The following is a 17,610-nucleotide window of genomic DNA, read 5'->3' on the forward strand; positions in this document are numbered from 1 at the left end:
TTTTGCAAATGTATATAAAAAAAAACCTGAAATATCACATTTACATAAGCATTCAGACCCTTTACTCAGTACTTTGTTGAAGCACTTTTGGCAGCGATTAAAGCCTCAAGTCTTTGTAGGTATGACGCTACAAGCTTGGCACAACTGTATTGGGGAGTTTCTCCCATTCTTCTCTGCAGTTCCTCTCAAGCTCTGTCAGGTTGGATGGGGAGTGTTGCTGCACAGCTACTGTATGTTCAGGTCTCTCCAGAGATGTTCGATTGGGTTCAAGTCCGGGCTCTGGCTGGGCCACTTAAGGACAATCTGAGACGTGTCCCGAAGCCACTCCTGCATTGCCTTGGCTGTATGCTTAGGGTCAGTGTCCTGTTGGAAGGTGAACCTTAGCCCCAGACTGAGGGCCTGAGTGCTCTGGAGCAGGTTTTCATCAATTATCTCTCTGTACTTTTCTCCGTTCATCTTTCCCTCGATCCTGACTAATATCCCAGTCCCAGAGAGACCTAAGACAACAACATAGAAAGGCAGCAACACATGACAACACAGCATGGTAGAAACACAACATGGCAGCAGCACAAAAACATGGTACAAACATTATTAGGCACAGACAACAGCACAAAGGCAAGAAGGTAGAGACAACAATACATCATGCAAAGCAGCCACAACTATCAGTAAGAGTGTCCATGATTGAGTCTTTGAATGAAGAGATTGAGATAAAACGGTCCAGTTTGAGTGTTTGTTGCAGCTCGTTACAGTCGCTAGCTGCAGCGAACTGAAAAGACGAGTGACCCAGGGATGTGTGTGCTTTGGGGACCTTTAACAGAATGTGACTGGCGGAATGGGTGTTGTATGTGGAGGATGAGGGCTGCAGTAGAGATTTCAGATAGGGGGGAGTGAGGCCTAAGAGGGTTTTATAAATAAGCATCAACCAGTGGGTCTTGCGACGGATATACGGAGCATTGGTGGCAAATCGGATGGCCGAATGGTAAAGAACATCTAGCCGCTCGAGAGCACCCTTACCTGCCGATCTATAAATTATGTCTCCATAAACTAGCATGAGTAGGATGGTCATCCGAATCAGGGTTAGTTTGGCAGCTGGGATGAAAGAGGAGCGATTACGATAGAGGAAACCAAGTCTAGATTTAACTTTAGCCTGCAGCTTTGATATGTGCTGAGAGAAGGACAGTGTACCGTCTAGCCATACTCTCAAGTACTTGTATGAGGTGACTCCTCAAGCTCTAACCCTCAGAGGTAGTAATCATACCTGTGGGGAGAGGGGCATTCTTCTTACCAAACCACACGACCTTTGTTTTGGAGGTGTTCAGAACAAGGTTAAGGGTAGAGAAAGCTTGTTGGACAGTAAGAAAGCTTTGTTGTAGAGCATTTAACACAACATCCGGGGAGGGGCCAGCTGAGTATAAGACTGTATCATCTGCATATAAATGGATGAGATGTCTTCATACTGCCTGAGCTATGTTGTTGATGTAAATTGAGAACAGCGTGGGGCCTAGGATTGAGTCTTGGGGTACTCCCTTGGTGACAGGCAGTGGCTGAGAGAGCAGATTTTCTGACTTTATACACTGCACTCTGAGAGAGGTAGTTAGCAAACCAGGCCAAAGACCCCATAGAGACACCGATACGCCTTAGCCGGCCCACAAGAATGGAATGGTCTACCGTATCAAATGCTTTGGCCAAGTCAATAAAAATAGCAACACAACGTTGCTTAGAATCAAGGGCAATGGTGATATCATTGAGGACCTTTAAGGTTGCTGTGACACATCCATAACGTGAGCAGAAACCAGATTGCATACCAGAGAGAATACTATAGACATCAAGAAAGCCAGTCAGTTGATTATTGACAAGTTTTTCCAACACTTTTTATAAACTGGGCAAAATAGAAATATGCCTATAACAGCTTGATCTGCCCCTTTAAATAAAGGATGAACCGTGGCTGCCTTCCAAGCAATGGGAACCTCCCCAGAAAAGAAAGACAGGTTAAAAAGGTCAGAGGTAGACTTGGCGATAATAGAGGCAGCAACCTTAAAGAAGAAAGGGTCTAAACCATCTGACCCTGATGTTTTTGGGGGGTCAAGTTTCAGGAGCTCCTTTAGCACCTCGGACACAATGACTGGCTGCAGGGAGAAACTTCGTAGCGGGGCAAGGGAAAAAGAGGGGACAGCATCGGGGATATTAGCATTAGAAGGGGTGGGAGATGAGGAAATGTTGGACGGGCAAGGAGGCATGGCTGAGTCAAATAGGAATCCTGACTTAATGAAGTGGTGATTAAAGAGCTCAGTCATGTGCTTCTTGTCAGTAACAACCACATCATCAACTTTAAGGGACGGGCAGATGTGAGGAAGAGGGTTTATTCTCCAGGTCTTTAAACGTTTTCCAGAACTTCTTGGGTTTAGACCCAGAGAGAGAGAACTGCTCTTGAAAGTAACTAACTTTGGCCTTCCTGATAGCTTGAGTGCACTTATTTCTCATTTGCCTGAACGAGAGCCTGTCAGCCTGAGAATGTGTGTGCCGGGCCTTTCGACAAATGTAATTCTTGAGGTGGAGTAACTCTGCAAGATCACGGTCGAACCAGGGGCTGAACCGGTTATTAATTCTAATTTTCTTTATGGGGACATGTTTGTTAACAATACCACTGAAAATATTTTTAAAAAGTGTCTTTGACAGAGGAGATCAAGCTGATTTTATACCATTTTACATAGGCCAGGTACAGAAGGAAGGCTTGCTCATTAAAGTTTTTTAGCAAGCGTCTATGACATTCAGGACATGTCGTTTCACTGAGCAGCCATTACGAACACAAGCTGTAAAACAGTGATCACTAAGATCATTACAGAAAACACCAGACTGATACCTATCAGGATTATTTGTGAGGATAACATCAAGAAGAGTAGCCTTCTCTGGGTGTTTGGAGTCATACCTTGCGGGATTAGTAATAATCTGAGAAAGATTTAGGGAGTCCCATTGCTTTAGGACTTGGTCAGGTGGTTTAAGAATGTCACAGTTTAGGTCACCTAGCAGGACAAATTCAGACTTAGTGTAAGGGGCCAGGGGAGAGCTTAGGGTAGGTAGGGTACAAGCCGGTGCTGATGGAGGACGATAGCATCCAGAAACAGTCAACAAAGAGCTATTTGAAAGTTTAATACTTAAAACCAGCAAATCAAATTGTTTGGGGACAGACTTGGTGGACACAACTGAGCACTGAAGGTGATCCTTGGTAAAGATTGCCACTCCTCCACCTTTGGAAGATCTGTCTTGCCGAAAAAGGTTATAACCAGAAAGGTTAACATCAGTATTCAAAACACTCTTCCTTAACCACATCTCATTAATGACCAACACATCTGGATTGGAGCTGTGAACCCACACTTTCAATTGATCCATTTTAGGTAATAAGCTTCTAGTGTGAACATGCAGAAAAACCAGGCTTTTACGAGAGCATAAATCAGTGAAGCAGATATCAGAGCACAAGTCAGAATTGGGGCTAGCAACAGTAGATGGGCCAGGGAGTACATCCACATTTCCAGATATCATCAACAGTAATACAATCAGGGCACAGCATAGGACAGGGAGAGCTCTGCAGTGCTGATTTATGACATCTGAACGTGCATCAGATGGCAACAAGATCATATTGTACAGCAATTTCATCAGGTAACATGAATACAAATCCGGCAAGAGGTGGTTAGAATGGGATGGGAGGCCAAAAGTCTGCGTAACCAATAGAGAGTCAGAGTCCCGAGTGTGGGAACAAACATAAGTCTCTCCCACGGTTGGGTAAAGAAAGTTTGTAGTCAACAAAGCATGCAGGCGTCATGAGGCAAATAGCAAAATGCCCAATAATTAAAAAAAATATAGAACGACTTGGGGCTAGCCTTTGTAAGTTCGTTCAGAGTCACTCGCCCTGTGTGCAGGAGTGTGAAATCTCGGGGGAGGGGGGGAATCCAAGCAGCAGTGCAGCAGATTACTTGTATAAAATGCCAGTGGATGGCCCTGAACAGCAGGAGGTGGCTTCAAGGCCTCTGGATTTGGGTGGGGTAGCCTGCCATTTGTTGGGCTCAAAGGCTTCGACATATCTTCAAATCAAATAAAATCAAAGTTTATTTGTCACGTGCGCTGAATACAACAGCATTTCACCTTATAGTGAAATGCTTACTTACAGGCTCTAACCAATAGTGCAAAAAATATATTAGGTGAACAATAGATAGGTAAAGAAATAAAACAACAGTAAAAAGACAGGCTATATACAGTAGCGAGGCTATAAAAGTAGCGAGGCTACATACAGACACCGGTTAGTCAGGCTGATTGAGGTAGTATGTACATGTAGATATGGTTAAAGTGACTATGCATATATGATGAACAGAGTAGCAGTAGCGTGAAAGAGGGGTTGTCGGGTGGGACACAATGCAGATAGCCCGGTTAGCCACTGTGCGGGAGCACTGGTTGGTCGGCCCAATTGAGCTAGTATGTACATGAATGTATAGTTAAAGTGACTATGCATATATGATAAACAGAGAGTAGCAGCAGCGTAAAAGGAGGGGTTGGGGTGGGGGGGCACACAATGCAAATAGTCTGGGTAGCCATTTGATTACCTGTTCAGGAGTCTTACGACTTGGGGGTAAAAACTGTTGAGAAGCCTTTTTGTCCTAGACTTGGCACTCCGGTACCGCTTGCCATGTGGTAGTACAAAAAAAATGAAATGTAAGCATTCACTACTGTAAGTCGCTCTGGATAAGTGAGTCTGCTAAATGACTAAAATGTAAAATGTAAATGTAAAATGATAGTAGAGAGAACTGGGCCGTACGCACTACCCTCTGTAGTGCCTTGCGGTCAGAGGCAGAGCAGTTGCCGTACCAGGCAGTGATGTAACCAGTCAGGATGCTGTCGATGATGCAGCTGTAGAACCTTTTGAGGATCTCCGGACCCATGCCAAATCTTTTTAGTTTCCTGAGGGGGCATAGGCTTTGTCGTGCCCTCTTCACGACTGTCTTGGTGTGTTTGAACCGTTCTAGTTTGTTGTTGACGTGGACACCAAGGAACTTGAAGCTCTCAACCTGCTCCACAACAGCTCCGTCGATGAGAATGGGGGCGTGCTCGGTCCTCCTTTTCCTGTAGTCCACAATAATCTCCTTAGTCTTGGTTACGTTGAGGGATAGGTTGTTATTCTGGCACCACCCGGCCAGGTCTCTGACTTCCTCCCTTTAGGCTGTCTCGTCATTGTCGGTGACCACTGGTGTGTCATCTGCAAACTTAATGATGGTGTTGGAGTCGTGCCTGGTCATGCAGTCGTGGGTGAACAGGGAGTACAGGAGGGAACTGAGCACGCACCCCTGGGAAGCTCCAGTGTTGAGGATCAACGTGGCAGATGTGTTGCTGCCTACCCTCACCACCTGGGGGCGGCCCGTCAGGAAGTCCAGGATCCAGTTGCAGAGGGAGGTGTTTAGTCCCAGGATCCTTAGCTTAGTGATGAGCTTTGAGGGTACTACGGTGTTGAACGCTGAGCTGTAGTCAATGAATAGCATTCTCACGTAAGTGTTCCTTTTGTCCAGGTGGGAAAGGGCAGTGTGGGGTGCAATAGAGATTGCATCATCTGTGGATCCGTTTGGGCGGTATGCAAATTGGAGTGGGTCAGGGTTTCTGGGATAATGGTGTTGATGTGAGCCATTACCAACCTTCCAAAGCACTTCATGGCTACGGACGTGAGTGCTACGGGTCTGTAGTCATTTAGGCAGGTTGCCTTTGCGTTCTTGGGCATGAGATGCTGTGAGATGTTACCCCACTCTTCCACCAAGGGACCTGCAAGTTCCGGGACATTTCTGGGGGGGAATGGCCCTAGCCCTCCCCCTCCGATCCAACAGGTCCCAGACATGCTCAATGGGATTGAGATCCTGGCTCTTCGCTGGCCATGGCAGAACACTGACATTCCTGTCTTGCAGGAAATCACGCACAGACCTGTAGATCTGTTTAGTTATTTGGATTTTTACAAGTTATCTTTGAAAGACAGGGTCCTGAAAAAGGGACATTCTTTTTTTTATATATGTAGTTTATATATATATATATATCAAAACAAAAATTATTACATGCCAAGGTTATGGCATAACACTTGCATTGTGACAAGGTTGGGGAAGATTTGGGAACAAATGTGTTAACAGAGTTCTTGGAAAACATGGTCAATTCTTTTTTTGTTGATAAAAGGAGATTTTACAGAAATTAGGTTACCAAACTTTGCATCTGCCCAGTTCTTCTAGTAAATGTTTTGTAAAATATTAGTGTAAATTGTTCAAAGTAGTCATTGTGAATTGTATGGTTTGTTAAACTTTTAAAGGCAATGGTTTTTGAATGGCTTACATTAAGTGAAAAATCTCCTAGAAATTCTGTCACCGTGGAATTGCCCTGCTTCAAATAAGAAATTAGTATTGTCTGTTAATGTTGCGACAGTTCGTTTCTGGTATCAGAACAAAATAGTCAGCACATAGTAACTTCTGATTTATTTGTACTTTAATTAATGCAAACACGTGTGTGGTAAATGGGTTGTTCGTATATACGGTCTCGCTGTTTTACCTCGCAGGGCAAACAGAGAAAAGAACGACACATCCTATTGTTCTCGCTTTTATACTCTGACAGAGATAGTTCCTGCTCAATGCTGGCCTATCAGAGGGAGGAGGAGCGTGGTTTAAACTTGCTCCTCCTGTCGTCTGCGTGCAGGCTGATCCCAGCGTCGTGACGCACTTCCTGTTGCCGGTTGTAGTTCTTGTCTTCAACAGTTGATTTACCCGTAGTTGATATACTTAATATTGTAACATAGCTTCCCCAGTATATTATATAAGTTATGCATACAAATAGTCAGTTCAACCCTAACATGTCCTAGCTATTTTATTTTGTAAATCTTAACGTCATACACGTTTATATGTAGTTAATGGTTTGACAGGCCTTATATTATTTGTGGTATGGCAGCTCTAAATGGTGATAACGTTTCACCTTGTAAGGGCAAGTGATTGACATGAAGCTTTTTCAGCGACATATTGGGTACTGGCGCAGTAGCTAACTGTCGATATTCAAGGTCAGTTGTCAGCGCTACGTAATAGTCATTTTAGTTGTTTAGGGAGGGGCACCGGGGGTTTCATTAACCTCCGTTTCTTACCGGACCTGGAATAAGATTGGGATCCTTGTGAGATGTGATTAACTTTATTTGTTCGTACTAGTTGCATGCGAAAACTTGCTAGCAAAATGTTTTTGACAGCTTGGGAACATTGCCTCACTAGCTAGAACAACGGCAACGTTAGCTATAGACAGCTAGACCCGAATTGGATTTGTTTGACAACTTTGATAATAGCTAACGTTAACTTTAAACCATTTTGAAAGTAGCTGACAGGTAAGAAACTTAACTAACGTAACCTTATAGCGTTGGTTATAAAACTAACGTTAGCTAGCCATTTGCCAGATTGAGTTTGCATTGTGCTAGCAGCTAACATTAGCAGACAGCAGCTTGAACTTTCAGCGTAGTTGCACAATGTTAGTAACAGAAAGGTCATTTAAGATTGCACAATGTTATGCTTTTTGTTTTCTTGGTATTGGTTAGGTTTTCTTGAATAACTGTTCTCAAAGCTCACCTCGGGGACCACCAGACGTGTCACAATTGTATTGTAGCCCCGAAGTAACGTTAGCACACCTGATTCCCTTAAGTTAATAGAGGGCATGATTAATTGGCAACTTGAATCAGATGTGCTAGCAGTGGAAATTCATGAGCTGCGGGAGATCCCCGAGGAGCGGTTTGAGAACCACTGCTGCAGTGAAGAGTGAGGAAAACCTATTTCTTTGTACTGTACTCATGTCAAAATAGGTTTACTTTTTAAAATTAACATAACCATTGAGCCTTGTTTTGTGGAGCAATGGAAATTATTATTTTGTCTCATCTCTGTTTTCTAGAATGTTCAGGAGTCCACAGATTCTGGCCTTGACATGCCCTGTCAGGACCCACAGACCCCTGCAGCTGTCTGGCAGAGACCCCAACGTGCCTGCCCTACCTGAGCACGCCTGTCAGAGGTGGACTGGACGCAAAACAGAGAGACGTCTCTGTCAAGGGGATGGAGGGGAGGAGGCAGTATCCCTCTCTTCAGCCATTTCTTCACAACTTGTTAGCAGAGGCACCTCCTGTTGTGGGAGTTGTCTCCTAAACGCTGCACCTCAACACCCCTTACTAAAAACCACCCGTCCCAACCGCCATCAATTGTCTCAGGACTCTAGCTTTGTTTCTTTGAAACGTACACCACGACTGCCGGTGCTTGTAGCATGTGACCCTTGGAAAACCACTTTATTGGAACATTTGGACAATTCTAAAGTCCCTGAATGTTTTAGTGACCTCAAGTGCCTTCTACAAAGGAGGCAAACTGACAATGGTCGCCAACGTTTATCTTCTGAGGAGAAGGTGAACGTCACATTCAGTGTTAAAAGTAATAGTTACAGTCCTGTTCAAAGTGGCAAGGACATTTTTCACAGACGGCTTGCGTCCACACCCAAACTGTGGACTGTGGATCCCCAGAGATGCCTTTCACTCCAGAGCCGCGGCCTGCGCCAGGCTGCTGCCTCCTGCCCAGTGGGTCCTCTGAGGGAGTGCCTTTCACTGGTGAACGAGGCGCGTTGCCGGCAGAGCCTGGGGCCTAACGTGGCTCTTTATGAGAAGGACGTCCAGGGGAAGAGGGGGTCCAGTGAGGCCCAGGGGAAGTGGGCATCCGTGCTGGTCTCTCTTTGCTCTGTGGAGGGAGAGCCCGCCTTCCTCTTCACCCTCAGATCCACAGCACTGAAGGGCAGACACAAGGGTGATGTCAGGTAACCAGACTCCTGCACCATTCCCACTGCTTTGGGGTATTTAATGTTTGACATATGTCATATGACAGAACTTAATTACTCTGAAATTGACAACTTTATTAGTGTGTTTTGACAATATTGTCATGTAAATGAATGTATGACGTAATACATAAGGCTGGAAATTGACAGTGCTGAGTGAATGTCCAGTTTTGCAGGGGGCAAGCGTGACCCCTCGGACAAGGACGTTGTGGACACCGCCCTGCGAGAAGCTGGTGAGGAACTGGGCGTCACTGTGGCAACAAACCAAGTGTGGGGCGTGCTGAAACCACTCAGGGATATGGTGAGGACCTTAACCCTACCCATAATCCTTCATGATCCCCATCCCTTTCTGTGTGACGCACTGACAGTTAGTAGCTCCCCTCTGCTCTACACCATTTGAGATGGGTAGTATTCTTTCAATGAAACATTTTGTTAATATGAGTATGTCTTCACTATGTAAATTGTTGATCTGCTGCTTTTTCTAATCATGGCACATTTTCTCTCAGTCTGGAATGATGATAGCCCCTGTACTGGCCAACCTCGGCCCCCTGGAGGCGCTGTCGTTCAAGCCAAATCCTGCCGAGGTACAGTTACAAGAACAATTTTTTTCAAATGTTACAATCACACTTTTTTTCTCTCCTTTGGGCTCAAATAACACTATTAACGCCTAATGTGGAGTTAAAATTACATTTACCTTTGTCTCTCAGGTAGAAGAGATCTTCACCCTGTCGCTCTCCCATGTATGCAGCCCACAGAATCGGGGATATACCAACTTCCGTACCGGTGAGCGATATGGATACACCTTGCCCGTGATCCGCAACGGGAAGCACCGCGTGTGGGGCCTCACTGCCGTAGCCCTCGAACACACACTCAAACTCATCATGCCACCATGTCAACCAATCATGCCAGCCATCAATACTGTTTTTTTGTAAAGTATTTGTGATTATAGAATAATTGATTATTTGTTTCATATGTGAAATCAGTCATTGGGGGTTATAGATCAATTGATGACTTCTTATAGTCAATGTATCTCTTATAATGTCAGTGATATATATTGAATATATGAGATATCAGGTAGGGTCATGTAAGGAACAATTACCTTCCATGTCAAAGCCACTGGATTGTAATGTCACTGTATTTTATAATGCTGACATAATAACCTGCAGTACTCCCTAGAAAGGTCAAATCTCGACAGTTCATTCATTCACTAACCTTATGAAAGCAACGCACAATGTTTTGGGTGTGTCAGAAAATGTTTTCCGATTCTATCCTTTTTTTAAAATGTTATTTCCATAGGATTCTGGACAAGATCAATCATTATTTTATGACATGCAGGCAGAAATAAATATAGTGCAACAAATGTGCATTTACTGTACAACATACAGGTATTGTCTCTGGTTGTTGAAAAGGAAAACATAATTCAGTCAGATTCATTATACAGAAAATGCATGGTCCAATCACACACATTTGCAAAACATCAAGCTACACTGTCAAATTCCATAATGCTTTTGTTAATATGTACATTTATTTTCTATTCCCACGTAAACTCCAACCAGTTCTGTTCCATACATCTGTATTATGCTGTACAAAGCTAGCACTGTATTGAGTGCAACATTGTGATTCTTTATTGCATGTCTCCAAGGTTCCTTGAAAAGATTGGCGCTTTGATGGTATTCTTCCGAGTTTTTCTAGTCAGTCCTGTGTTGGCTTCCTCTCATTACTATGGTTGTACTGTAGCACATTCAGGGGGCAAGTGCTAAGCTACAGAGGCATCAGGGACTGGAGCACTCCATAGGGTCTTGGGAGTCAGGCAGCAGGTGGCAGTTGAAGGGCCAGCTGAAGGTGAATACGTCCAGGGCCTGACTACACTGCTGCTCTGCCCAGGAGCACACTAACCGGCAGGGCTGCAGCACGCCACCCTGAGGGCTGCAGTGTGGCATGAACATCCCACATACCAGCCGGCGCAGGGGCTGGAAACACGCCAGCTCCGTCAGCACCTAGTAATAACCACAGAGGAGAGAGTTAGAGAGCGGCTATACAGTATCTAGCTCCATCAGAATCAAACACTTAAGGGAGGTCCTGCACATCCCATTTATGGTATTTTTCAGTGTGTAGTTGATTTATCGTGGTAGAAACGAGTGTAATGGCTGGAATGGAGTGAATGGTATCAAATACATGAAAACCATGTGTTTGATTCCATTACGGACATTATTATGAGTCGTCCTCCCCTCAGCAGCCTCTACCGCTATGCACCTATATTATGTTACAAATAATGTTCAAGTTAACTGAAAACCCATTAAATAAAATATACATTTCATGTGAAATTGCTATTGTTCGGTGTGGTTGTGTGTTGACAGGCCAGGTGTGCGGTCTCACCATGTACTGGCGGAGCAGCGTGGCTGCCTCTCTCTGGTCAGCAATGGACAGCCAGATGTTGGGGAAGGAGGTGAGGTTGTAGCTCAGGCCCTGGCACATTTCCACCTCGATGGGCTCACAGGACGAGCCTGGGGGAGAGGCATGGAGAGACGGATCCAGAAAAGGCTACTAGTCTGTCATAATGGAGTCATTCTACTGAAGGCTTAGCAATTGTGTTACAAATATACAAATAAACTCAGCAAAAAAGAAACGTCCTCTCACTGTCAACTGTTTATTTTCAGCAAACTTAACGTGTGTAAATATTTGTATGAACATAAGATTCAACAACTGACACAAACTGAACAAGTTTCACAGACATGTGACTAACAGAAATGGAATACTGTGTCCCTGAACAAAGTCAAAATCAAAAGTAACATTCAGTATCTGGTGTGTCCACCAGCTGCATTAAGTACTGCAGTGCATTTCCTCCTCATGGACTGCACCAGATTTGCCAGTTCTTACTGTGAGATGTTACCCCACTCTTCCACCAAGGGACCTATAAATTCCTGGACATTTCTGGGGGGAATGGCCCTAGCCCTCACCCTCCGATCCAACAGGTCCCAGACATGCTCAATGGGATTGAGATCCGGGCTCTTCGCTGGCCATGGCAGAACACTGACATTCCTGTCTTGCAGGAAATCATGCACAGAACAAGCAGTATGGCTGGTGGCATTCTCATGCTGGAGGGTCATGTCAGGATGAGCCTGCAGGAAGGGTACCACACGAGGGAGGAGGATGTCTTCCCTGTAACACACAGCGTTGAGATTGCCTGCAATGACAACAAGCTCAGTCCGATGATGCTGTGACACACCGCCCCAGACCATGACGGACCCTCCACCTCCAAATCAATCCCGCTCCAGAGTACAGGCCTCGGTGTAACGCTCATTCCTTAGACGATAAACGTGAATCTGACCATCACCCCTGGTGAGACAAAACTGCGACTCGTCAGTGAAGAGCACTTTTTGACAGTCCTGTCTGGTCCAGCGACGGTGGGTTTGTGCCCATAGGCGACGTTGTTGCCAGTGATGTCTGGTGAGGACCTGCCTTACAACAGACCTACAAGCCCTCAGTCCAGCCTCTCTCAGCCTATTGCGGACAATCTGAGTACTGATGGAGGGATTGTGCGTTCCTGGTGTAACTCTGGCAATTGTTGTTGCCATCACGTACCTGTCCCGCAGGTGTGATGTCCAGATGTACCGATCCTGTGCAGGTGTTGTTACACGTGGTCTGCCACTGCGAGGACGATTAGCTGTCCGTCCTGTCTCCCTGTTGCGCTGTCTTAGGCGTCTCACAGTACAGATATCGCAATGTATTGCCCTGGCCACCTCTGCAGTCTTCATGCCTCCTTGCAGCATGCCTAAGGCACGTTCACGCAGATGAGCAAGGACCCTGGGCATCTTTCTTTAGGTGTTTTTCAGAGTCAGTAGAAAGGCTTCTTTAGTGTCCTAAGTTTTCATAACTGTGACCTTAATTGCCTACCATCTGTAAGCTGTTAGTGTCTTAACGACCCTTCCACAGGTGCATGTTCATTAATTGTTCATGGTTCATTGCACAAGCATGGGAAACAGTGTTTAAACCCTTTACAATGAAGATCTGTGAAGTTATTTGGATTTTTCTGAATTATCTTTGAAAGACAGGGTCCTGAAAAAGGGACGTTTCTTTTTTTGCTGAGTTTATATGATGTGTGTGTTGTGTATTGTTGGCTCACTGAAAGGGGGATAGGTTGAGTTGTCACAGTCGTGCTCATCTGTCCCATCTGCACAGTCATTCCAGCCATCACACAGCCACTCCTGGTGCAGGCACTCCCCACTGCTGCAGGCAAACTGAGGAGGACTGCATGTTCCTGTCACAAACAAGGAAACGGGTGATCCACTCCTCATATTTCCAGTGCAAATCCCTTAAACCACTGTTAGATGTTTTAATAAATTGGCTTATTTTTTACGTTAGAAGAGCCATAATAGACTAGATACAGGGAGACCGATCTGGGTCGTGTTCATTAAGAAGGAAACGTTTTGAAACATGAATGGAACCTTGTTTATTGTTGCTAAACTTTTTGCTACAGTCTTTCCTACTGAACACTACCCCTCTGTGTATGGGGGGGACTCACTCTCGGAAAGGGAGATGGCCTGGTAGGAAGCGTTGAAGCCACTGTCTGCTACACCCTCGTCAGCCAGAAACACCACGGTTATCCGGGGCCCAGAGGAGGTCAGCTCAGGAGGCAGGCTAGTGCCACAGTACCTGGGACAGGATAGAGAAGGAACGCTAGAGCTGCCTGTGGTACAGTAACAGTAGTACTGTGTTACAGGCTGTGGCACAGTAGGGTACAATTAGCCTGATTCCAGATCTGTTTGTGACCATCCTCTGTTTTGCAACCATAGGAGTCCCCACCACAGGCTACTACAGTACACCGTCTTATCAATTAAAAGTGCTGTTACTGTTTTGAATGTTTTATGGTACACATATAGTGTCATATAGTGTCATGCAACAGCTATGCTTGATTTCAGAAAATGTTATTTGACTGGATGTACTTGCTTTGAACATTCCTTTTTCAACCCTTCTGAGCTCATTTATAGGTAGTGTATGAAAGAACACATTGTGAGCTGACATAATAGATTTTACCGTCCGAGTACTCTGCCGGTCCCGCTGTCAGCACTATCATGCACCTCCACATAGTCAAACTCACACACGTCCTGGGTCTCCAGACTGAAGTTGAGGAAACTCAGCCTGATCACATGACCCTCCTCGACAGAGATCCGCCATGTGCACAACTGACGGAGAGATAAGAGTAAATTAAACATAATTTACCATGGTAGGATTTCATGAAGTCTATTCGGGCTATATGGCTGGGTATGTCAATTAGATATGATGCATGTTGGTGATTTTGGTGATGGTTTGCTAGACCAAGTCTAGGTAGGTACAGTACCTGTTGATGCGGGTAAGGCTTTGGGTGGTTTGGAGTCGCCAGGTAGCCGTAGGGTCCAGTCTTTTGGCCCCCACACTCTGTTCAACAACATAGCAAAAAACGAGGATAATTTGTTTTGCATAGATAAGCAAACAATTGCCCTTTTACTATAATGGATTACCAGGCTTCCTCACAACTTTGTCCACGTGATGAACGAGACTTAGACGAATGACAGTGCGAGTCTACCATTTTACATATCAGCCTTATTTTGCTTGTTGCTGCTGTGTGTATGCAGATAAGTCACTCTGACGCTGAGTGTGTACTGTGCTGCACACCCTGTTCTTACCTTTGTGCTTGTGGCTGCAGTTGGCCTCATCAGAGAGGTCATGACAGTGGGGCTGACCATCACACACTGACACGGGCAGGATGCAGCGCCCGTGGTCACACATAAACTCCTCCCTGGAGCAGCTCTCTGAGAACAGATGCACACACACACACACACGTTGCTGATGTTACATATCTGTTTCCTAAGGCAAAGATCAGTTCAGTGTACCTGTTGATTCTACCTCTGGCCCAGTACTCACTCTGTTCAGGTGTGATGGCGTGGTACTGGGCGGTGAAGCCACTGCCTCCAATGCTCCCGTCAGAGCGGAAGGTCACCCACACAGTGCTGCTGTTGGTGTTCACAGTAGGGGGTGCCACGTTGCCACAGAACCTAGGGTGGAGAGAAACATTAACTTTTAAAATGTCAGCCCCAAAAGGCAACCATAATGTATCGTTATTCTTCACCTAAAATCCCTGAACAGCAGAACTGCAAAACAAAACTTATGGGACATAAAGTAGAAAGCGTTGCTACCTATACTGAACTTGTATGCCACCTAGCTGCCACAGTGTATCATAAAGAGGATGCTTTTTCAAGAGGCTGCCACGCACTAGGTTCAGAAGTATGTAAAACGTGTCCATAGTCACTATATGTTACCTCCCCTTCAGTATAGGTTCATCTGATCCTAGATCTGTGATTAGAGGCATCTTCTACCTCGAAACAGGTTTAGATACAGTGCGTTTGACCCACCTGGTGACAACAGAAGGTTGCTCCGTCTCCTCCTGAAGCTCCAGCCAGTCAAAGAGGCAGGGGGACGGTCCTTCTATGGTCAGAGAGGACACATGGATCTGGACCAGGGATGGGGGATGCGCCCGGATCACCCAGACACAGAGAGAGTCTGGGGGATACGACCCAGGGTGGTTGGGGGAGCTAAAGCTACCCTCTGAGTCTGTCAATACGCCCCCACATCCTGAGACAGACAGACAGACAGTGAGAAAAGTACAGGGTAGTGTATCACAGTATTATTACTGTGTTGTACGTACACTATTTGTAGGTAAGTACGCATCTGTAAGGTACAATCATTGGAATAGAATTACTTAGTCTTTTCCTATGGATACAACTGTAGTAGAAAAATACCCACTAGTTTCAGGGGTAGGGAATCTGGCTGGCTGTGGGGCCACTGTACTGTCCCTCTGACTGTGGTTGGTGGGGGTTGTGGGTAGACCACGAGGCAGTCCATCTCCAGTCAACAAGTCCAGGGGATTGGTCGACACCACTTCCCCATCCACACTTTGCCCCTTTAGTTCTGTGGGGTGAAGAACCCAGTGAGAGATAGAGTAAGAGGACATTAGTGAATGACACAAGTTTGTGATGTGCATATAGTGTATGAATTGGCAATATTTGTTTAAATAAGGACATTGTGTCCATAATTACGTAGGTCTCTATGACGTTGAGATTTTGTTTGAGAGATGAGTGAAATGTATGTACACCATGCTCTGTAATCAGTTCCTTTTGAGGATCAGAGGTCCCACTGTTCCACCCATAGAATTACATCGATTTACAGTATCTGTGTGGTCCCACTCCTCCCACTGTCCCAGTCCCCGTCCCGTCCCATCACTCACGTGTGAAGATGAGCACCAGTGCCAGGCCCAGGGCTGCTACCAGGAGCACAGCAGCAACAGAGACCACCAGGGCCCCCCAGCTACACCATAAACCTCGCAGACGCATCACACACACACTGAACACACCTCGGCCTGGGACACATACACACGTACGCATGCACACACACACACGCAAACCAACACACACACACACACACACACACACACACACACACACACACACACACACACACACACACACAGGGAGGAAGATGGGAGGAAAGACAATGGTGGTTGAGGAAACTTTAAGTTGCTGTAACATTCCTGTCCCTCAGAGAATTCTTGTTTCCACTTTCCTATTGTGGAAGACAACAACTAGGTCAAATTGAATAGGTCTTGGCATCTGGAAACAACCAATCCTATTGCATATCCAACTCCGGTGTTATATGATGTTATGGAACGGAGAAACTAGGTTGTCAGACTCACTGTTTGCTGCTGGGTTCTTTACTGGCTCTGGGGACATGACAGTACTGGCAGAACTGAATCCTTCCACTTTCTCCTCACGCTCACCCTCAAGCTCAAACGTGGGGTTGCAGAAAACATTCTGGGAAAAGAAAAGACAATTGGTATAACATGAAACGCCAAGTAACTTCCCACCATGAAATACAAGGTTGACATAAAAATTGAAACCAGAATTCCAGGCCCACACAAGCTGTCGCTGTCCTCACCTTGTAAATGTCAGAGGATTCTGAGTAAACAGATACTTCAGTGAGGTCCGTCATCTTCGGTTAAAGTTCAGTTTCAGTCTTCCAGGGAAACATTGAAAATCCACATCCTAATACCCACTCTACCCACTATGTAGTTGTGTGTTGTTGTTGTTAAGAGCACATCAACAACATGTTTGTTGGAATGTGAAAAGTGAAAAGGTAACGTTTCAGCAGGAAATCTCAATGTGACAGATAAAAGAGGCCTGTATCTTTCCAGAGTGATCGATTCATCATTTTGTTACGAATACCCCAAAATTATTTGGGGTAAGAACAAAATATTTAGTCCACCAATTTGAGGTTTAAAATCCAGTGAAAGTGCCCCAGGTGTTTATAGTCCGGTTCTCCTTTCATCACTTCATTAAGTCATGGTGTGTCTGTGTGTGTGAGGTAGGTAGATGTGCAGTCTGTTCTTGTTTGTTGAGGGTGAGTGATTTGTTAGAAAATATGCCTAGAACTCCCTTCACAGTGTTCCACAAAGCCGAGTCAGCTGAGAGGACTGAGCTCTGGGGCAGGAGGGGGGTGGGGTGTAGTGGGGTGTGGGGGGCGCTCAGAGTAAATTCTCTATAATATGCATAATGATCATCTAATCTCCTAAAGCGTTTCTCACACACTAACACACACACAAACAATGGCAAGCACAAACTGTGTAATTTACAAATCATATAGTGTATTGGCAACATGGCCCTAACCTCGAGTGAAGTTGGGACCCTGTAGTGGAACTGGGTTAAAAAGATTTGATCTCAGATTTAAGTTTTTGTT

General features: G+C 45.3%; 2 protein-coding genes across 3 annotated transcripts; one reads left to right on the forward strand and one right to left on the reverse strand.

Annotated features, from left to right (window-relative positions):
- The first annotated feature begins 7,066 nt into the window (after nt 1-7,066).
- Nucleotides 7,067-10,224, forward strand: LOC106580825 (uncharacterized). Of its 2 annotated transcripts, none has more exons than XM_082966527.1 (6): nt 7,067-7,372; nt 7,580-7,796; nt 7,927-8,826; nt 9,013-9,145; nt 9,351-9,428; nt 9,552-10,224. In XM_082966527.1, the coding sequence occupies exons 2-6, from the start codon at nt 7,696-7,698 to the stop codon at nt 9,774-9,776; spliced, it is 1,437 nt and encodes a 478-aa protein (XP_082822653.1). In that variant the 5' UTR covers nt 7,067-7,372; nt 7,580-7,695; the 3' UTR covers nt 9,777-10,224. The 2 variants fall into 2 exon arrangements, with proteins under 2 accessions (XP_082822653.1, XP_082822654.1); XM_082966528.1 differs by having other exon boundaries at nt 9,593-10,224.
- Nucleotides 10,150-17,324, reverse strand: LOC106580824 (membrane frizzled-related protein). Its single transcript, XM_014162287.3, has 13 exons — nt 16,813-17,324; nt 16,571-16,688; nt 16,106-16,237; nt 15,625-15,789; nt 15,234-15,453; nt 14,746-14,876; nt 14,508-14,633; nt 14,183-14,259; nt 13,879-14,027; nt 13,367-13,497; nt 12,968-13,102; nt 11,221-11,348; nt 10,150-10,841 (listed from the first exon to the last, which is right to left on the reverse strand). Exons 1-13 carry the CDS (start codon nt 16,864-16,866, stop codon nt 10,617-10,619), a joined length of 1,791 nt encoding a protein of 596 aa, XP_014017762.1. The 5' UTR covers nt 16,867-17,324; the 3' UTR covers nt 10,150-10,616.
- Between the last annotated feature and the right edge of the window lie 286 nt (nt 17,325-17,610).

Source organism: Salmo salar, chromosome 20 (assembly GCF_965601325.2).
Source record: "Salmo salar chromosome 20, fSalSal1, whole genome shotgun sequence".
NCBI classification, from domain to species: Eukaryota; Metazoa; Chordata; class Actinopteri; order Salmoniformes; family Salmonidae; genus Salmo; species Salmo salar.